The sequence below is a fragment of the Juglans microcarpa x Juglans regia genome, chromosome 3D, assembly GCF_004785595.1.
Source record: "Juglans microcarpa x Juglans regia isolate MS1-56 chromosome 3D, Jm3101_v1.0, whole genome shotgun sequence".
NCBI classification, from domain to species: domain Eukaryota; kingdom Viridiplantae; phylum Streptophyta; class Magnoliopsida; order Fagales; family Juglandaceae; genus Juglans; species Juglans microcarpa x Juglans regia.
Window position 1 is genome coordinate 31,939,991 of NC_054598.1, and position 22,620 is coordinate 31,962,610.

Here is a 22,620-nt window from a genome sequence, read left to right on the forward strand (position 1 = left end):
GCTAGTGTATAAAGCACACATAGTAAAGTGTTTACATGATATTGTTTGATTTAAAAGATAAATATGCTATAAGCGTTGGGGTAAAGCTGTGCCAGAGCTAGCCAGACAAAATCCCAATTGTCTCGAATGGGTCCTCAAAAAGGGAGTTGTAATCCTTTTAAGAACATCATGGGGTATAGAGCCACCTTCTCAACGAACCACTTCGAGTTTACAATACCTTGACGGGTTCCCGAATCCTGACACCTCTAGAGTAATGTAGTCTAATACTCCAAACGATGCGTGAACATCATCCAAATCTGAGCGAGAAGTGGATGTAGTCTAGTGGCACCCCTCGAAATACTTGGAAGCGTCACGGGACGTGCATCCCAAATTCTGAAGGATGCCTTCGGGACGCAGCAGATGCGATTCTCAGGAAGAGAGACGAAAAGCCTTTTTAGGGACCATTTCCTAAGGTTTGGGCATCATTGAAGGACGAGAAAAGGGAAAGCGCAAGAACAATGTAAATGAAAGAAATAAGAGTGTGGGAAAGGAATGATCACTGACCTAAGCCAGGGGTACAAATAGGCCTACTGAACCGATTGGACGATTTTTGAAGGAAATGTGACAAGTGTAAGACAAGGTGGAATGCCAGAAATGAGACTCATAACTCCCGCTGCACAATTGTACGTGGAAGAAGAATTTTTGCATGTTATTCCAGTCATAAGGGCGTGAGCTATAGTGGCCATTGGTCATGGAGACATGGAAACATCGTAGAACAAAAAGAATAATTTACACCGCTCACACGGTAAGAATTGTAAGGATAAATGGATGGGGTATTTCTCCCCCATAGGATCGGGCCTGTGCCTGTAAGGTCTCTGGACCTTGAATCGGGCGCACCTAGTCCGACCTGATATCGTAAAGAGAAGGCTTTGGCCCAAGTAACACGCAAAAAGTCATGACACATTAAATGTGTTGGCATAGAGTGCAAGCCTAGAATCCTCATTGAAGATCCAGTAGACAAGACCTCGACAAGAATAATGTAAGTCGTAAAAAAAGTCAGGGTCTTGTCTACTCATACCCCAACTTTTAATCACTCTTAACTCACTCTTTGCTCTATTTTTTCTCCCTAACGCTTGATATCTTGTGATTTTGACATCAGAGGTGTCACGGACACACCTGACTACCACATTATCCTCTTTTACAAGCATTCGGAATGATTCAAGACATGTGGTTATAAAAAACGCTTTAACATATATAATTATCCGGTCATAACTTAATAGAGTTGTTACATACGGAAAGTCCATGCGAAATGCTCATCAAAACTTATTTTCACTTAATTTGAAAACTTAGGATTCGCTGTTGTGTTTCTGATATGGGAAAATCAACACTAGTTGTCCTGCTGTCGGATATATATCCGCAGCTAAGAATAGTAAAAATCGATATAAACCTAAAATATACCCATAGCCTAGAGCATCAAAATATAAACCTTAAGAGCATCAAAATATATCCATAACCTAGAAACCTAAAATTTATACAATTCAAATTAGATTAATTAAATTTTCTTAGGGTAGTACGTACGTGCTGACTAAATTAAGGAAGGTACCAACGATTGCGTTTTATGCAACTCAATTAATGGATTGTGGTACTATAATTGTAAGCCATAATAAGAAAATCCGATGGAATTTTTCATCCTCTTTTTTTTTTTAAAAATAAATGATATTTACAATATTAGTGTATATAAGACAAGTAAAGCTAGTTATGATTTTAATGTATCTAACATTACATTAAAATATCAAACTGCGATAGTCTAATGCCAGTGCTCAATCATCTTTTGTCTCAAATGGAATAAAATCCCAATGCGTGTTCCCTATAGTTTTTCAAGATCCTTTCTTCTAATTCCTGAAAACTTTGAATAAATCAAACCTCCACACCAAAAGTTGGGCGGATATGTGTATTCCTTAAAAAAAAAAAAAGTACAAAAAAATCATTTCAATTTTTTTAAAAATTACAAATTGTCTGTTTCCATTTTCTTTTATAGGCTTTGTGTTGATGATAGGAAATTTTATTTATATTAGAGAATAGAGATCCAAATAATATTTGGAGAGAAAAAAATATTTTTAAATTTTTTTTATTATAATTGCCATTCGTAAATTATCATATTTCTTTTGAAAGTGTTAGGTTCAAGTCTTAAAATAGGTTAATTTTATTGATTAATTTTTTTAATGTCCATATGAATTTACAGTCACGTAACCTAAATAAGAAATATTTCTAATATCTATACGAACAATTATACTCATTATCCTTACACTACACAAAATTTTTTAATTTTAATTTTTTTCTCTTATTAAATATGTAGTGCATATATAGATGATAAATAGAATAACTTAATTAGTTTAGGAATAATAAAACTAAAACAAATAAAAATAAATGTGGTGTATGGTGTGTGTAGATGATGAGTTACAAAATTCTATTTATATAAGAAAAATTATTTTCATCAGTCACTATTCTCACCCTACACCATATGAAAAACACCCACATATCTTATAAAAACACCACACGTCCTATGAAAAAACTATAAGTGTGGGATATAGGAGTGAATATTGGCTGATATATAGCATTCCTCTTTATATAAAAAATACTTTCAGTCTAATATTAAAATTTTTTTTTGAGTTTTGCTAGGTACAAGCAGTTTGGCGCACCAAACTGTATACCGACATTAACATGACTTTTTTTTATTAAGAAAAACAAAATAAGAAAAATTTTGATAGAATAAGAAGATTTTATTTCTCATGAAAATTATTTCCGTCTTAATTTATACTGTTTCATTAAATAAATATTTTACATGTCAGTATTGGTGCACAGTTTAAAATACGAACTCGCTTGCAACTAGACTTTTCTATTTTTTTTTACAATATTTTACATCAAAAAAAAAAAAAAACAACATTGATAATCTTGAAGCATTACCAACTTTCAAAAAATCAACTGGCTTAGAAAACTCGTAATCCCACACCTAAAAGCTTCAACTTGTGAGTTGTGACAACAAAACACTAAAAAACTCTGGAATCTCATGATTTCCTTTTCCTTTTCTGCAGGCATATGGTTTGCAACCAAACACACTTAAAAAGCTTCAGATAGCTCAGGCTTACAAATGATTTAATGAAGCTCGGTTACCCGTACAGAACTTAAAAACCCCGTTACACTTGCTTAAGCAGAAAGAGCCTCGCCCAATAAAATGAGACCAAACCTTGTCCCTTGGGGTTCATCCACATAGTCGCTGCCCCCCATTCCCAACACACACACAGAGAGACACTTTCAGACACCAGCACACAAACTTAGCAGAGTGCGACACACTGAGAGAGCAAATCCAAATGGTTGAGACAGAGGCTGATCCCTGTCCCATGCTTTTCAGTGTCTCAAGGGGCCATTTTTGAGCTTTGTGGGTCTAGAGGGAAGGCGTTATAAGGGTCAGAAATAGTTGTGGTGGAGATGAACAGTAGTGGGGGTGGTGGAGGAGGTGGCGGTGGGGGTGGTGGGGCTGGGAATGGGGTGGGGACAGTAATGGTGGGAGGGATGAGGTCACCTTTTACAGCGTCACAATGGCAGGAGCTGGAGCACCAAGCTTTGATTTTCAAGTATATGATGGCTGGTTTACCTGTGCCACCTGATCTTGTGCTCCCTATTCAGAAAAGCTTCGAGTCCATTTCTCATAGGTTCTTCCACCACCCCACCAGTAAGTCAATCTCTCCCTCTCTCCCCCCTACAGATTTATTGGTTTGATTCGGTTTCTGGGTGTGTGATTTCATTTGAAGAATCTCCCTTTTCGTATTTTTTAACCATAAAAATCAGTGCTTTGGGTTTTTTTCATTTCTCTTCGTTGTTTGTTTTGACAAGCATAGAGAACCGTTTCGGATGGGTTTTTTCTTTTTCTTTTTTATCGAGAAACAAAAAATATTGTGGTAGTAAACAGAGAGTTTTGTGGTTATTGATGTACATTCAGAAAAAAAAGTTATTGATGTACTGGATATGTCAGTGTTTTTGTTAAATGGTCTTACAATCTATTTTATCTCATTTTGGAAGTACAGTGAGCAAACAAAAGAATATTTTCATCAGTTTCATTCCCATGTGGCAGATGAGGAAATACCCGTGAGCCCATGAATCCGTTGACTTGAATTTCCGTTGGGGCTTGACTATGCCATGATCATCCAACTCATTCATGGGCAAAAGCTTTACTTTTATTCCTTGGCATTTGATTTTATTTTCTAAAAAGAAAATGGTATTTCATTTCATCTTGGTTTTCAATTAATGTCATCAGAAAAAAATTTCTAATCGAGGTCATTGCTGTTTGTTTCCAGAGTTTGATTAGACGATTTCAATATAACTATTTCCTAGTTCTTCTACTACTACTCCAGAAACTGCATCTGGTGGTGTCTCCATTTCCCTAATTGTGCGAGCTATGTCCTTCCTCTACTTATAGCATATATATATATATATAATGTATATTTTGATAAGCATTTTTTTTTGCTAAGTTATATTATATATACACAGAAACAGTACAAATAATGGGTTCTTATGCATCTGAAAGCAGGGCTCGTTATATTGACTTTCCAGCCATCTTGTATTCATATTCTTTGGTTGGTTTTGTGATTGTCGCTATATATATAAAAAAGTATTCTCCCCAAGGCCATTGACCATGTTCTCATTTCTTAATCATGCTCTTTTGCTTTTGTAAGTTGTTGATATCAGAAGATTTTTTTTGGCTAATCCTATCCTTCTCTTCAGCAATTTTTTAACCACCCTCCTGATATTGTCGAAGTTTGGTTTATAAAGTGTGTGTCACTTTTAGCGTAATATATTATCCTTGTGACAATTTCCTGATGGTATATTAAATTTTATCACTTTTATACTATATATATGTATACATATATAATATATATTATCAGTATAGATAGATGGTATATTTAACATTTGGGTATAATTTTGCAGTGGGCTATTGTTCCTTCTATGGGAAGAAGGTGGATCCGGAGCCAGGACGATGCCGGAGGACTGATGGCAAGAAGTGGAGGTGTTCCAAAGACGCGTACCCGGACTCCAAGTACTGTGAGCGCCACATGCACCGTGGCCGCAACCGTTCAAGAAAGCCTGTGGAATCGCAAACCTTGACACAGTCATCATCGTCTACTGTGACATCACTGACTGTTACTGGAGGCAGCAGTGGAAACAAGAGCTTCCAGAGCCTTCCATTGAGTGCCTTTGGTAATCCCCAAGGCGCCAGTTCTGGAACCAACCAATCCCAATATCATTTGGACTCTATTCCGTTTGGAATCCCAAACAAAGATTACAGGTATCACATTCTCTGCAATTTGCTTTTGCTCCAATTGGTTGCTTAGATAGCGTAGGGAAAGGAAAGAAATCGACAGTTTTGAATTCTTCAATTACATGAGAAATAAAATTCCACATTTGAGCTCATAGGCCTTTATGGATATGAACTTCAGATTTCAGTAGTTTGGAGGCACCAAAATATATCGACAAACTGTTCCATGGTTCTAATATTGTTTTTCTTTTCTCTCAGTTTTGAGTTGTAGTGCAAGTTATTGTAATTATTTCCACATTGTTGTTGGATATCTCTGCATTGTTGGACTCTTTGTTGGCCTTTAGACCAATTACTTAGAGATACAAATTGTGGGATTGCTTAGCTGTTAGAATTGTCACCTGATCTTAGTGCTATTTGGGCCCGTACTGTTGAAATTCTGGGGTGAGAGTGAAACCTGGTCTTCTGCCATCTGAGTAATGGAGACGTTAAAGATACTTTTCAATTTGCTGTCAGATCCAGGGTTCTGGGCCCTGATGTCCATAAGGAGATTTCTCTAGGAGTTTTTAGGCTATTACATAGGGAGATGGTTTTTGACAGTGTTATTTTTGGTCTGGTTCTTTGCCTTCTGTTTTTTTTTTTTTTTCCTTTCTGTAAAATTTCTTGTAGAGGTCTGACAACCATTTGACATGGTCCTTGGCATTCTTGTGCCTGGGAAGGTGCCTTCTGTCTTCAGTCTCTGCATAAGGAGAATGATGGGAATGATTGGCCTTTGCAGAATTTTGATGTCCAAAGTATTGCCTGGCATATGTGGAAGAAAGGAATTTGTCGGTCTCTTCCTGGATTTTGGTGATTCTAAAGTTGGTTATAGAGAGTTGATAACTTTTTTCTTAAATTCTCAATAAATTGGTTAGTGTCTGCTATATATCACTTAAGTTATGACTTTTTATCTTTTCATTTTTTGGATCAGAAGTTATAGTTACCTTTAATGTGTCCAAACGTATGTTCTATTCCTATATGTGATCATTCTGCTTTGTTTGGTACTTACACATATCACTCGTTAGGAAAGCTTTAGCCATTAAAATTGCTATTGGGTCTAGTGTTTGTTGGGTCCATTCCTGAATTTGTGTGGTAGGAGTAATATGGAGATTTTTCTGCATCTGGGTGATCGATATGTTGCATAAACTTTTTGATTTCTGCAAGGCTCAGGCTTCTGGGTCCTAATGTCCACAAGAATAGCTGTTGAAATCCAACGTTTTTACACTCTGTAAAATTGCAGAAATCTGACAAGCATTCTGAAATTTTTCGTGAGCCTGCCAATTAATGGCATCTTATTTATCTTCTGCAAGTGCAGTCTCCATCAATATATATATGTGTGTGTGTGTGTATGGGAAGAGTGGTTTCATGGGTCCGGCAGAAATTTTATTTTAAAAGTATAAATAGCTTCCTGTTTGAAAAAGGGAAGCGACTTGCACCCTATAAACTATTTGGTCAGTGCCTACAAAAGATCACTCTCCATAAGTCTTACTGATCGAGTTTATGAATGCTAATAAATTATTACACCCCTGACCTAGTCTACATTCCTTTTTACCTTAATTCTTTTTTACCTACTTGTCTGGTCAGAGCCTTTTTTCCCCTTACCCCTTACCCCTTAACTCGTTTTCCTTCTTTTGTGGTTTTTCTTCTCATTAAATAGAGAGATTTTTTTTTTATTTTTTTACTTTTTTATGAATAAGGAAAAAAAAATTATTTGCTTTATTTCCACAATTAAATTGTGAAAGAAGAACCTATATGGCTGCGCCTCCCTCCACCTTTCTGTTACTCAATCCTTCTAGTTTGTATCATCATACTTTTCTGTCAATTGTTGGTTTGGTTATAAGTGTGAAACGATCATAGTCGTGCAACAATGCAGACAGAAATTTAATTACTATTAGAACTCATTTCGTGTTTGGAACCTAATGTAAGGATGCAATTGATAGATTTGATGTTGAAAGGGGTCAAGTACAATGGTTTTTGAAGAACTGTAATAAAGATATCTAAACTTTTCCAATGGTGTAAGAGGAATGCCAGCAATTTTCTTCAGATCCCCATGAAAGATTTTTATTCATTATCGTTATAGTATCTACAAAGTAAGCTGTTTGGACATTAATCCTTAATAATTCATCCCACGCACCACTTCTATAAGGGGCATCTCGGGCATTAGTCCTTCATGTAATATGTTGCATTTCAAGCCAAAGGTTTAAGAAGGAATATATTATACTTGGAATTCGGAATTTGCCAATGTTTTCTTTACTGATCAAAACAGGAAGAAAAAAGGAATTTTCCAATGTTTTCTGATATTTTGAGATGACAATACCTTGCACTGCACTTTAACATCATTACTACCTTAAATGATAGACATCATATAGCAGCATTTTCACTCCCTTACTTGTGTATGTATGTATTGGCCCCTTTTGTTTTCTCCAAGAACATATTTTTAGTTATATAATCTGGAATGAAGATTTAATTTGTTAGATCAATAAGCTGGGTCTGCTTATCGATGGAAATGCACAGGTACCTTCAGGGACTTAAACCTGAGGTAGGTGAGCATAGTTTCTTCTCTGATGCATCAGGAAGCAATAGGAATCTCCAGATGGACTCACCACTAGACAACACATGGCCTTTAATGCCGTCCAGAGTTGCCTCATTTCCTGGATCAAAATCCAGTGACAATTCCATGTTACAGACTGATTATCCCCAGCACTCTTTTTTCAGTAGTGATTTTGCCTTGGGGGAACCTGTGAAACAGGAGGGTCAGTCTCTTCGACCTTTCTTTGATGAATGGCCTAAAACTAGGGAATCTTGGTCTGGTCTTGAGGATGAGAGATCCAATCAGACCTCCTTCTCCACAACTCAGCTCTCGATGTCCATTCCAATGACAACCTCAGACTTCTCTGCAACGAGTTCTCAGTCTCCACATGGTGAGTTTCAATCTATAGAGGACTGTTTCCTGCAAATATCAATTTTTCTGAATTCTTTCTTGAAACTACTGTGTTGCAGAGAATTGAGAGGAGCACGGTTTACAATTTTCTGCAGCCGTACCATGAAAGCCCAGATAAGTTTTAGGAAATTATGTTGAGCAATGCCCAAAAAGACTCTTTGAAGTCTTTTCATTTTCCTTGGTAAGCTCTATGGTTGTGGGTTTTTTGCAAGGTTGTTTGTGTAAAACTACATTTGCAAGCTCAGGGTATGAATACTGGCCGGTATGAACATTGTGGTTGCATTATTCAATTTTCCTGGAACACACCTCTTATAATTGTAATTCTCTTTTAGTGGTTTGGAAACCAGCAAAGCTCATCAGGAGAGCATGATGTTTGTAACTTTGTACAAGGATGCTTGCCTGCCTGCCTTCCTTCCTTCCTTCCTTCCTACAATAATTGTGTGAGTGTGTGTCACAGAGAGAGAGAGAGAGAGAGAGGACGTCTGGTTAAACTACTGCAAAGCACTGTCCAAGGTTATATTTTTATCAGATGCCAGTTCTTTTGTAAGCTAGTTGAGCAATGAGATAAAAGTAACTTCTAGTGGTCCATTTCTGATCTCCTTGCAGAGAACATAATTGATGTGCTGGAAATGTGTCTTTTGCGGTTCTTTTTCAACATGCAACGCGCCCCACTTTGACTATTTAAGAAAGCACGTGGCACTTGGTCCTCCTAAATATCATCACTTTTTGCTTTTATTTTTGGGTAAAGCTTATTTGCCCACTTGTTTTGACCGCTGGTCATTTTTAATTTTTTTATTATTTTTTTTACTTAATAATTAAGAAAGTGATTTTAAGTATATTGATGTATTTTTTTTTATTTTTTTAAAAAAATAAAAATGTATTAAAAAAATTTGAAAAGAAAAAAGCAAAAAAAAAAAAAAAAAAAAAACAGACTGGACGGCACGCCCAGCAGTAAATGCTGGGCAGCAGAGTAGCATTGCCTTTTATTTTTTCCTAAAAATTATTTATTACTCTTATATCTAGTTTGAATATTGAGGTAATATCTTATTATTATTTATTATTTATTATTTTATTATTATTTATTATTTTATTATTATTTATTACTTATTTTTCATTATTTTTCATTATTTTTTCATTATTTTTACACTGCTAATTACAAAATATCTAAAAATACCTTACTATTCAAATATAATCTTAAAGTAAGCATATTTTCAGAGTACCTGTGCTTATAGGTGATACTCTATCACGTAATAATATCAGAAAATACTGAAGGGGTCGAGGAAACTGTTGTGGGCAATATAACTGTTTTATTACTATTCATAAATTATTTACTAATATTTATATTATCATTTACAAATTAGATATTCCAAATGGACTTTAATCCTCCTATCATGCATGGCTTTTGATACCCTTTTGACCTAACTTATGTTCGACAGTCATCAGTTACATTGAATGCTCCATCCTCAGGTTTGGAAGAAGGAAGTGTCTTGTTCTAAGGGCGAGGACCTCTCTTTCTTCATCTCTCAGAGTGTTGCTCCTTAATAATAAGCATCACATCACTTTCCTTCTTCTTGTTATTCATAGGCATGCATGGCAATAGGTAGGCAGTAGAGGAGAAGCAGCCGCACCCCGCCGGGGGGGTTTCGTTGAAAAGCTGTAGGGGATGCTAATGCTACAGTCGGAAATATGTGCGCATGGGAAAGTGTGGGGGACCCAAATGACAGCTGGGAGGGGAGTTGTCAGTGATGGCTTCGTATCACGTGGTCTGACGTGTGTACATTACTTTTCTTTTTCTTTTTCTTTGACCGTACAGCTTGTCCCCACCCTTTCGCTCATCCTGAGCTTTTTACACCCACCACGTCATGCCCACGCCAGCTCTGTTTATTGTATTTTCAGATAATTCTTTTATTGAAGTTAATTCTTTTTAAATCATGTTAAGGTTGTAAGACTTAATTGATCTCAGTCTAATTTTAAAATTTTATTTGATAAGTAAACTCATATCAATTCATTATTATCTTAATATAAAATATAATAAATAATTTAATTTTTTTAAATCTTAAAATAATAATAATATTAAAAAATAATATTCTAACAATATTTTATCATCTCAACTCAACTCAATTCAACATTTAAATACAGCCTAAATTGAGTTTAACATTTAAATATCCAACTTTCAAATTATTAAACTTATTTCAACTCAAAATTTCCTTACACGTGAAACTCACAATCTTTTTTAACTTAATACATCTTTATACGTGGGACTTACAACCTTCTTCAACTTCTTATAAAAATTATTAAATTCATTTTATTTGTGAACTGAACCAGAAAATTGAGAGTATATATATTCTTTTGAATGGTAGAACTAAGTACAACAAGTTGTTGTGAACTACCCAAGCATGAGTCTGTATTTGTGATGACTTGAAAAATTCGTTAGAGATGATCGTCCTATGGAAGAGTAAGTTAGCACTGATAAATTAACTCTTTCAAAGTAATTAATATTATTGCTCGACGGATAAAAAAGAAAGAAAGTTATTTTAGCTTTCATTATATTAGGACAGAAATGAAAGTTGGTTTTACATATGTACTTGGTTCCACTTTGTCATTGGATTTCCAATGCATCCGAAGGTTTGCCATGCATGCATTTTCCATAGTTTTGTTCACGTGCAAACAGTTTAATCTAAATGAACTTTGGGGAAGTAACATGCAGTAAGGGTTGATATTTTTTTAAAATGTGCTGCTTTGTATCTGTTTCTTGTGCTGCCTGGTATCTATTTTCTTGTGCTGTCTTGTATCTATTTTCTTGTGATGCCTTGTATGTGTTGTTTTGTCTGACAAGTTAAACATTATGATTCTTAAAGGATGGACGCTCCATTTGAGGAGGACTCTTTCTTCACCACTCTCTTACAAAGTGGAGGAGAAAGTTGTAATAACACTCCAACATACACGCAATATTCTAATGTTGCGGTCCAAACAACCCCCATTCACGATGAAAAGAGGCTTCTGAAAAAAAGAAGTTCAAAGAGGTGCATCTTTCACTGTAGAGGATGATAACTTACTTGTCTCCGGTTGGCTCAACATTAGCATTGATGCCATACGGGGTACTGATAAAAAATCTACTCAAATGTGGGACATAATTCTGATTTTTATCACGAGTATAAAAAAACCAAATACTGTGAACCTTTCGATAGGGTCATTGATCATTCGTTGGTTCATGATCTAGAAATACACAAAACTTAACAAGTTTTGTGCATTTCTAATGTAGGTAAAATCATTGCACCCGAGTGGTGCGACCAAGCAAGACAAGATATGTATCATTTTTCTTTAATAATGTATTTATTTATCTAAGATTTATTTTCTGACAATATTCCAAGTTATTTTCAGATTAAAAAAGCAAAAATAACATACAAAGAGATAAAGAATAAGAACTTCACACTGAAGCATTGTTGGTGTCTTTTGAGACACCAACCCAAATGGCAACAACACTGATTTCAATGAATACAAGGAAAAGGTCACATGATAAATGTCCAGCCAATGAGCAGTCAAGTGAAGTTGCCTACGACGTTGTGGAAGAGAACGTTGAGAGGCCTCCAAGCAAAAAAGCTGAGAAATATAACTTGAGGAAGCTGAAGGCCTAGGAATCTTGTGATGCTTAGTTCAACATGGCGTTAGAAAAAATGATCGAGGATAGACGGTTGTTCATGGCAGAGAGGAGACCATGGGTGACAAAGGCAAATGAAAATAGAGGTGCACAACTGGAACTTGATAAGAGAAAGTTTAAGGCGGAGATCATGAGCAAGGATCTTTCTGGCATGAGTGTTATGCAACAAGTCTACTTCCTTAATATTCAGAGAAAAATTTATGAGAACTTTTTGAATAATTCCAAAGGTACATTCGACAAATCTCCATCTACACCTCATGGAGGTGTGCAACTGTTGGCTATGATTTCAGATTTCCAGCTTTTAGTGGCTGGGCAACCACTATAAGATCTGAATTTGTTTTTTTTTTTTTTTAAATGGATGATTGTATTTTGGAAAGGTTAACTTTTTGTGGGTTGATTGTAATCTGAATTGTGACTTGATTTTGGAAGGGAAACTTTACACTTGATCTGAATTGTGACTTGATGTAATCTGAATTCTGACTTGATTTTGGAAGGGAAACTTCACAATTATAATTTGAATTATGACTTGATTTTGGGTATATTTAGATGCTTGTTATTTATTTTGTGTGATGGTAGCAACTTGAGTTAGATTAATTTGAATGCTGGGCAGCCACTATAAGATCTAATTTTTTCTATTTTGAAGTTGGTATGTAGCCTTTTTGTGTTTGACATAGACTCAAACTTGCTATGTAACTGAAATTGCTAATGTGTAACTGAACTTGCTGAAATTTTTTGGGTATTGCTACTGAAACGTATTGAAGTGTACTGCTACTGAAATGTACTGCTATTTTCATTGGCTGGTTTATGAACTGGTTTGTGGAGCTATTACATTATTTTGATACTAAAATGTGAATCTACAGAAGTTGTTGGTTTATAAACTAGTTTGTTGGTGGAAATGTTGGGTAGAAACATGTTGGTGGAAATGTTGATACTGAAATCTACTGCAGCTTGGCCTTTGTTGGGTGATACTGAATGTTGGTGGATTTTGGGATGCGACTTGGCCTTTGTATTATAAATTGATGTTATAAATTATTGTTAATTTTTATATTTTGGGTTGCGGCTTGTTTTTATGATGGAAACAAGTTGGTTGGCTACACTATGGTCGACTACATTACGGTTGGAAATAAGTTGATAAAAAATTAGTTGGAAAATAATAATTTAAGTATCAAATTAAATTATTATTGTACATATGGTTAGTGTAATTGTACAATAGCTAATCTAATGTGGGGTTATGAATATGGAGGTTTTAGATTTATAGAAAATTGTACTTTTCATCAAATTTTGAAGATGAATTTGATGAGTCTATTGCCAATACTTTTATACATCCTAGGATGTTTAGGTGGCCACTGTTGAAGAAGTGGAAATAAGAAGTGAAAAAATTTTAAATTTGATTTTCTTTTAATTCTATATGCTTGGTAATAATGTTTAGGGAAAAGTTTGAAAATTGAGGCCCAATTAGGATATAAGAAGGGTTTCATCTTATCTTATCTCTTCATTATAATTTTTTTAAATTCTCACACAAAATATAAAAAACAGCTCAACCTTTTCAAATTCTAAAATAATAATAATATTCTAATAACATTTTATTCAATTTTCAATTTTTATATCAACTTAGTGAAATATATTGTTGAGTCGTTGACAAACATGGTTTGTCCTGTTTGGATTCAAAGTTGATTTTAACTCATTTCATCTAATCATTACAACTTTTTCATATTTTCACGCAAAATATAATAAACAATTCAATTTTTTCAAATCTCAATAATAATAATAATATTAAAAAAATAATATGTTAACAATATTTTATTCAACTTTCAACTTTTATCTTAACTCATCTCATCTCAACTCATTATCCAAACCTCACCGTCATCCCATTTAGCTAGATTTCTAAATTAAATTGTAAGACATGTATATTATAAGATGAAAGAGGTGATGCATGTAAGATTTTGAAGATTTCTTATGCATGTAAGTCAGACTATACCTTGAGATGATTAGTTTATCATAAGAGTCGACTTTCAATATTTCATAGCTGGTTTGGGGGAAAAGACAAAACACAGATTTCTCATCCCAAATCTGTCTGTGAGATGAGATACACTTCCAAATGGTCAGTTTAAGATAGAACTCAGAAATCTCAAAATCTTTCAAATGTTTTAAACACTGTTCATAAAAAGGAACATTCAGACTGTCCATAGTGTTTTCTGTCCCCTCCCACATTACTCCCTCAACGTTACTCTACAGTTCGTCCCACCCTTCCTCCACACAACACTCTCGTTGTCTCCCATTGAGACCCCTCATTTCTCCTCTGTTTCCAACGACGTCGGAATCAATTGCACAACCCATTCGTTGGTTAAAATCTCAATATTACGAGCTCCATTTTTTTTTTACTCTCCAAGAGAAAGTCGTATGATTCGGAAACCTCCATTTTCATATAAAGGGCACCAATCGATGAAGAGTGGATTGACCCACAGATATGGCATTGTTGAAGTATGCCGTCGAGATTGCGATTGTGATTACGTTTGATCATGGTGTCGTTGGAAGGTACTGTGCTTGACACCCGTCTTTTCCTCTGTCCCATGCACTACGTTGCTATGCGAATCTCTAATCAATTAGCTAGCTAATGTTGACCCTGACCTAGCCGAATTTGCAGCCCTAAAGCAAAGATTGTTGTGTGCAGTGAAGGGAAAGTTCACTGACCTCTTTATTTTTCAACTAGCCTCGCGTGGTTTGCAATAGTTCCAACTGAGACTTCTCGTGGGAAGAGCTCAGTTGTCTCTTATAAAGGAGAATGATGTATAAAAGAGCAGACACTAATGGGCAAGAAGACACCCCTATGAAGTGAATCAACCCTCGCACCTCCATCTACAAATCTACCTGTCGTTTCCTCCATAAGTCGACGACCCTGGGTCCTAAGACTCGATTGTACCAGGTGATCTTTTAAAGCCCCCTAATTCATGTCATGGTGTTGCATATACATTTTATAATATTTATTTTTCCTGTTGTAATTTTTTTTATTCTTCATTAAATATAATCGTTGTATATGGTTTCTTGTATCTGTTTTTCTTTGAAGTGATTGCTCTTCTAAAGCAACATCGAAATGAACTTGAGATTTTTCCTGCATCCGTTTTACTTTCTTTTTGTTTGTGGATTTGTGATTGTGATTCTGTGAATGGGTGGTAAAATGGTAGTACACCTATTAGTATCGAATAAGTGTGGTTTTTCTATGTTTTTGTTGGATGCCTCATGAGTAGCAAATTGTGGCTCTTGATTGGGAGATATATATATCTTTCTTGTCTAAGATTTTTAGCTTTGCTATATAAAATGCAAATACTTAGCATATGCAGTTGATCATGAGTTGGATAATAATGCCATTTCCTGCTTAGCATAGTTAGCATATGTGACTCTTGATTGGAAGATATATATCTTTCCTATTAGAAGAATGATTAATAACGTTTTTTTTTTCACTTAATACCATGCACCTAGTCCACTTGTACAAAAGACTCATTCTCTGGACTATTGCTAACGTGTTTGTGCTAACACATTTTTGTCCACTGCCCTATTTTTTGGTCGCTAAAATTTGTTATCTATAAGTAATGGAGGTGATACATTCTTTCTAACATGCATTTCATCCCTTGCTCTGAATAACATACATTTTTTAGAATGCATTTCAGCAAACTCAGAAACTTAAATTACTGTTTTCTTCCCTATCTATTGACAAAAATTTTGCACAACTCCTTAGACATGCTCAAACCTTCTCATATTTTATTTCCTAAAAACTGGAACATATTGAACATGCAAACTGTAACATGTTGGGAGCACACTTTGTTGTTGTTGTTGTTGTTATTTTTTTTCTTTTTTATTATTATTTTTTTTTCTCTTCAGGTGGAGGCCTAACTTATATCATTTCTTGTTTTAGTGTTACCATTTACGTTCAACATCCAGTTCATCATCTCGAAAGGTATGACTGTCTTTTGTCTGAGTACGACCTTTTTTCAACATTTTCAACTGTTTACATTATTTCATCTAATCTTTTGGAGTGTCAATTTATTCTAGTTTCATAATTTATTCTGTTCATCTATTAACCAATTTTTTTTTTTTTTTTTTTTTTTATATATGTCATTGTGTCATCCAAATATAATATTATTTTGGAAGAAACCCTATCTGGTATATCATCTCACTGCATGTTTAATCATCGTTCTCATTTGAGCATATATTAGAACCATATGGACAATGATATGATCATTTCGACCCATGATAGAAGCTTATGGAATAATGGGTTTGAGGATTTGCTAATAGACATGTTGTATGAAGACACCCTCATGGATAGATTGAGGGGAGGGATGATCACAAACGGTGATCATGTCAGGCTTGCTAAACGATTGTCTGCTGTTGGCCCAAAAAAATTCAATTGTGATCAAATTAAAGGCAAAATTGCTCGTCTAAAGTGAAGATAATGTGAATTTACCGATCTTATGAAGCAAACCAGTTTGGGGTGGGACCCAGAGAGGAAGGCCCTAGTTGCTAGCAAGGAACACTTGGCGAATGCCATTCGGGTACGATATAAACTATTAGAAATTTCTCGTGGAGTTTTTTTTCAGCATGTTCTGATTGTATTTAATCACAATTTTAAAGTTAGGTGAAACCATCATGGAAGCATTTCAAGACAGTGGGATTCATAAAGTATGAACAACTTTCTACAAGTAGGTCTCATACCAAGGAGGCGGACAAGTTTATGGCAACATATCATTTGTGGAGATGAAGCCGCAATGCAAGAGATGAACCTAGTGAACATGATGTGGATGACATCTCAATTTTTGGGAGGTCAGGTTCGAATGCCTCAACACAATATAGGGCTAAGAGGGGATCAATATATTCAAGAAATTTTGAATGGAAACCCTAGGAATTGCTGAGAAATGTTTCGAATGGATGTGTCCGCTTTCCGTTATGGTTGCAACCTCTTACGACACTCGTTAATTATGGACTCTACATAGAAGGCGTCTATGGAGGAATCAGTAGGCCTCTTTAGCCTTCTCGTTGGCCATGCACAAGGTCAATGCATCGTTGGAGACTACTTCCAACATTCAAGCGAAACTATTAACCGCCATGTAAAGACGGTGATGCGAGCTCTACATCAGCTAGGGAGGACTGTGATTAGGCCAACATACAGAGCTGGGGTCCATCTTTACATTACGAGAAACCCCAACAATTATTTATGGTTTGAGGTAAGGACTATCCTATATGTACCATTCGAGTTTAAATTTGTTTTTTTTTTCCTTATTCATGCTATAAATATATTTATACTGATTAAGGTGTGTTATATGATAATGGTTTTGTAAAAATGTCTATGTTGCTATAGATGGCACAATGATTTCAGCTACAACTCATATGAGTAACGCATTTAGAAATCGTTATAATCGAATTGCACAAAATGTCTTGTGCTTATATGACTTCGATATGAAGTTCACATATGTATATACTGGCTGGGAGGGAACAGCCCATGATGCACGTGTATTCCTGGATGCCTTGAGTCAAAGTCGGAATCAATTTCTATAGCCACCGTAAGGTAAATTTTATGTTCAATTTAATTGGACATATTCAAAGGTTTTTGGTTGTGCTTACTATTTTATCTAGGTAATTAATTTCAGTTGTTCATGTATTTTTTCATATGTTTAGGATATTATTATCTTGTTGATTCGACATTTTCCTACATTGAGGAGTTTATGCTGCCTTATCCACGAGATAGGTATCATCGAATTGATCGTTACAGTGGTCGTCATTTCCAAAGCTATAAAGATTATTTCAATTTCCACCATTCATCGTTGTGTAACATTATTGAACGCACATTCGTGTTATTGAAAAATCGATTTCAAATATTGAAAATATCACCAATCCAGGCAATGGATGCTAGTTACCGCATGTTGTACACTACATAACCTTATTAAAAAGGTGACGTCAAATGATGAGTTCATTCAGCATCCATTGTGGTTTTAGTTTAATGGAGAAAATATGCCTAGGGAAGAGGACGTGGGCGAGACCTCTAAAGTGGTTGACATGTTCCATGAGTCAGCCGGAGCTATGGCTGCATAGAGGGATGTGATTGTGATTCCTATGTGGGCACATATGAATGGGCAATGAACATGTAGTTAAAAATAATATTTGATGGTTATTGTAAAAAAGAATGATTAATGCTAGGTATGCATGTTTTCGAAGTTAAAATTGTATGGAATATGTTAGGTGAAAATTAATTATGTATGGGTCAATGGAAAGGAAATTTCTATCTTTACTCCACTTCTATTCCTAAAATTTAAAAATAATAGAAAAATAAATGGTAAAAATTCATTATTGTCTATAAATTTTTCATATAGCCAAAATTGTTATTTGATTCAGTTATGACTCCTTTTTGTAAAGTAGATATCGCCGATCATTAATAGCTGAGTATTGAATATAGCAAATAAACAATGCATTTTTGGAACGAGTACACAACCCAGGTACTTGGAATTCAAAAAATTTATCGCGAATTTTGGTGAGAGGTTATAGTAGAATTAAACGATTTACATTATTATTAACTTTAGAAAATTTAAAGCTACCTAATAATGCAATAAATAAAACTCAAGACGCAATCAAAGCACATTTGAGATATCGCCGATCATTAATAGTTGAGTATCGAATATAGCAAATAAATAAGGCATTTTTGGAACGAGTACACAACCCAGGTACTTGGAATTGAAAAAAATTTATCGCCAATTTTGGTGACAGGTTATAGTAGCATTAAACAATTTACATTATTATTAACTTTAGAAAATTTAAAACTACCTAATAATGCAATAAATAAAACCCAAGACACAATCAAAGCACATTTGTACTTCTTTTTCATTGTTTGGACTTTTGCGTTTTCTATTATTTCACGTTCATCCGTTATCCTTTCATTCATTCTTTCTGCTAATTCTAAGGTGCGCTTATAACAATCTGGTTGCAACATTGCAAGATCAATCCATTCAAAAAATTCACACTGATTTTGACGCTTATAATATCGAATATTCAAAAACCGACAACCAAAACTTTTAGGGTTGGCTGATGTTCGCAATTTGGAGGGAATGCAACAATAACATAAGATTTTTTCATCCCAATACTAGATTTTCTGCCTTCATAGGATGAGTACTGTTTATGAACACACCGCTACTACTTTCCATATTTCTTGCAAAGAAAGTTAAAAAACCAGTAAAAAAACACTAAACTACTTTCCACATTTCTTGCAAAGAACATAAAAAGAAGCATTCAAAATGTCTGAATGCATCGCATAAGTTCACATTCCCTCTTAAGAAAGAGAAAAGTTTGATTTAAAGGGAAAAAAATAGTTTTATTTGGTATAGTGATGAATTTAAATGTTATCATCTTTTGAATCCTAATACAAACAGGCTGGCAATTTTACGAGATGTTTTTTATGAAATGGTGATTCGAAAATGAGAAGATAATCTCCAATGTACCAGAAATTTCGAGCTTCCTGAACTAAAAAAGATTAACGAAAATACAAGTTCTCTACAAATTCTGGATTTTGTCCAAACACCAATACATGTCACAATATGATCAAGATCTCCAAGCACATCTTTAATAAGTACAAATTCTTATCAAGTAGATAGTCCTCCAAGAAAGGTACGTTCATTGTTAGATGTGTACCAATCTTGTGAATTTTTATTTTTTTGGCTTGTGAGCCACAAATCGTTGAAGATATTGTAAAAGAAAATGTATGGACAAAGGCCATGATTGAGGAAATAGCTAGCATTGAAAGAAATCACACTTGGGAGTTGGTGAATCTGCCTAATAGAAGAGATGTGATTGGTTTGAAGTGAAATTATAAAACCAAGTTCAATGAAGATGGCTCAATTCAAAAGCACAAGGCATGTTTGGTTACAAAAGGATATGCACAGTAGCCTAGAGTGGATTTTCATGAAATGTTTGCACTGTTAGTTTGCATGGAAACAATTAGAAGTGATTTGGAATTAGCTGCACAATTAGAGTTGTAAACGTTTCAACTTGATATTAAGTCAGCATTTCTAAATGGTGACTTAGAAGAAGTATAAGTAGAACAACCGAAGGGCTATGCGAAGAAAGGTGAAAAAAACAAACTGTACTGACTTTGAAAGGCATTATATGACATAAAACAAGCTCCAAGAGGATGTAATAGTAAGATTGATAGCTATTTTCGGCAAAAATAATTTCAAAAAGGCAAAAGTGAGCTATTACTGTATATTAAGCATGAAGGTATTGTAGATTTCCCGGTTGTTTGCTTACATGTTGATGGTTTGATCTATATTGTCATAAGTATGAAGATGGTTTAAGATTTTAAAATAGTTGTTAATGCCGAAAAAAATGCACAATAGGCCAGAAGGGGAGAATGAGTCATTCACAGCCTGCTCGAACGATTCAAGCCTCATTCAATATGGTCTAGAGCCCCTGGTAGTGGTCCGGTGTGGCTGTACGATATTGATGCGTCATCCATGGTGGTGTATAGAAAATGAATACAAAGAAAGTAAAGAAATTGAGACACAGAGATTTACGTGGTTCGACAAAATGTCTATGTCCACGAGCGTTTGGGAAAGAGAAATTCACTATAATATGAGTAGTTTACAATCTCTTATAGTCTCTCATTTCTCACTATACAATGGAAGTTCGAGATCTACTTGTTGAAGAATATATTCTCGCTGGAGCTCCCTTCGCCAGGTTGAAGAAGTTGGAGAAGAAGAAGTAGTAATCCTCTTTTTATCTAATTTCTGTTTTCGTGTGCCTCCCTGCAGTGGTGAGGCATGACCCCCTTCCCTTTGGGTGTCTAATTGCCTATTGGTTTCTTACTTTCTCCTGACACTGTCCACCTTTTCCTCCTGACACACTCTTCTCCCTTGTCTCCTCATTGTCTCCCATTCTTCTCTCTTCCTTTATCTTCTAGTGATGGTCATTTGGTGGGTTGAGCCTGGTCTGCTTGGGTTTGTGATATTTTCCTCCTTACAGTTGCCCGTGATTTTTAAAGTCGATTTGCTCCAAAAAAAGTCTTGAGAATGTTTAAGATAAAATATACGATAGAGGTTGTTTGTAGAAATTTGTAAGAAAATAAGTTTTGGGATTTGGTCCTAGTTGGTCGTTTCACTTGCATTAGGCGATAAAGATTTTCGAGCGCAAAATTAGGCGAGAGGTGTACTCGATCGTGTAAGATGAGCGCGGAGCTCGAATGTGGCAGGAGATATACTCAACCACGTAGGGCACAAGCGCAGAGCTCGGATGTGTCGGGAGGTGTACTCGATTGCGTAAGATGAGAGTGCATAGCTCTGATGTAGCGAGAGATGTACCCAACCGTATAATATGCGAGCGCGGAAATCAAATGTGGCAGGAGGTGTATTCGACTGCGTAAGATGCAAGCACGGAGCTCAAATTTGGCAGAATGTATACTCGATTGCATAAGATGTGAAAATCTTATATAGTGAGAGGTTTATTCGACTGTGTAAGATGCGAGCACAGAGCTCGAATGTGGTGAGAGGTATCGGAGCGGAAGGTTTACTCGACCCTGTAAGATGCGAGTGTGGAGCTCGAATGTGGCATGAGGTGTACTCGACTGTGTAAAATACAAGCGCGGAGTTCGGATGTGGCAATAGGTGTACTCGAGCGTGTAAGATGATTAATCAAGTAGTTCATCTTCATGCATGTTTGTCGTTATTGAAAAATATATATTCGTCCGATGTTTTTGTTTTTCGATTTTGTTGGTGAAATGTTTCTTTTCCAGTGCGAGCCGCTATTAATGTCTCCAATTTGCTATTAGTGTTGGAATTTGTATGAAGTAACCTACACAAAAAGGTCAGAGGGCTCATCGACCCCTGGATCCACCTTAGACGGTTGCTGAACCCGTCAACTCGTTCCCAAAGGTAACCCGTGCAAGGCGGTTGTGGAGTTTGGAGGCCCGTTAACTACAAAGTCTCGTTCTTGGAGGTAACATGTTAGCAGCAGTTATGGTACGAGTGCAACACTCGACACGAGTTTAAGGACACGTATCAACACGAAGGTCAGAAAGTCAAGGGATTTGTATCCGAATGACCATATGGGCAAGTCTTGGGACTAGTGCAGCGGCCTAGATTTCGTGGCTAGTTTAGGGACTCGACTTAGCAGCATGAAGGTCGACAAGTCAAATGACTTGTGTCAGACTGGTCGTGTGGACGAGCCCTGGGGCTCTAGCTCGACCAATGCATCATGACGAGGTGGCACGAAAGTTGGAAAGTCAAAAGATTTGTGTCTGACTGGTCGTGTGGGCTAATCCTGGGGCTCTAGCCCGACAAATGCATCGTGGCGAGTTTAGGGACTCAGCTTGGTGGCATAAAGGTCTGCAAGTCGAGGGACTTGTGTTCGACTGGTTGTGTGGGTGAGCCCTGGGGCTCTAGTCCGAACAATGCATTGTGGAGAGTCAAGAGACTTGGCTTGGCAGGAGCGAGAGTCGGCAAGTCAAGAGACTTGTGTTTAACTGTTGTGTTAGGGAAGTCAATGGACTCAACTTTGCTGAAGGAGACACTTGTTCGTGCCAAAAAAGGTCAATTCGGTTAATGTAGACAACCCAAATCACAATGAGGTGGCAAACCTGACTTGCTCTGCCAAAGCGCGGCGAAGGTTGGAGGCTTGCTGGTTGAGGCCTATAGGTTGCCATGTTTTGGCGGTGACAGAGGTCGA

The 22,620-nt window shown here is 36.0% G+C and overlaps 1 protein-coding gene across 1 annotated transcript; it reads left to right on the forward strand.

Moving 5' to 3' along the window:
* Positions 1-3,121: 3,121 nt before the first annotated feature.
* On the forward strand, positions 3,122-8,855 carry LOC121256337 (growth-regulating factor 4-like). Its single transcript, XM_041157104.1, has 4 exons — positions 3,122-3,709; positions 4,963-5,320; positions 7,841-8,247; positions 8,327-8,855. The coding sequence occupies exons 1-4, from the start codon at positions 3,466-3,468 to the stop codon at positions 8,332-8,334; spliced, it is 1,017 nt and encodes a 338-aa protein (XP_041013038.1). The 5' UTR covers positions 3,122-3,465; the 3' UTR covers positions 8,335-8,855.
* Positions 8,856-22,620: the final 13,765 nt, after the last annotated feature.

Coding starts and splice junctions, on each gene's coding strand:
- LOC121256337 (XM_041157104.1), top strand. CDS start 3,466: ATGAACAGTAGTGGGGGTGGTGGAGGAGGTGGCGGTGGGGGTGGTGGG. Junction 3,710..4,962: donor GTTCTTCCACCACCCCACCA/GTAAGTCAATCT, acceptor ATAATTTTGCAG/TGGGCTATTGTTCCTTCTAT. Junction 5,321..7,840: donor ATCCCAAACAAAGATTACAG/GTATCACATTCT, acceptor GGAAATGCACAG/GTACCTTCAGGGACTTAAAC.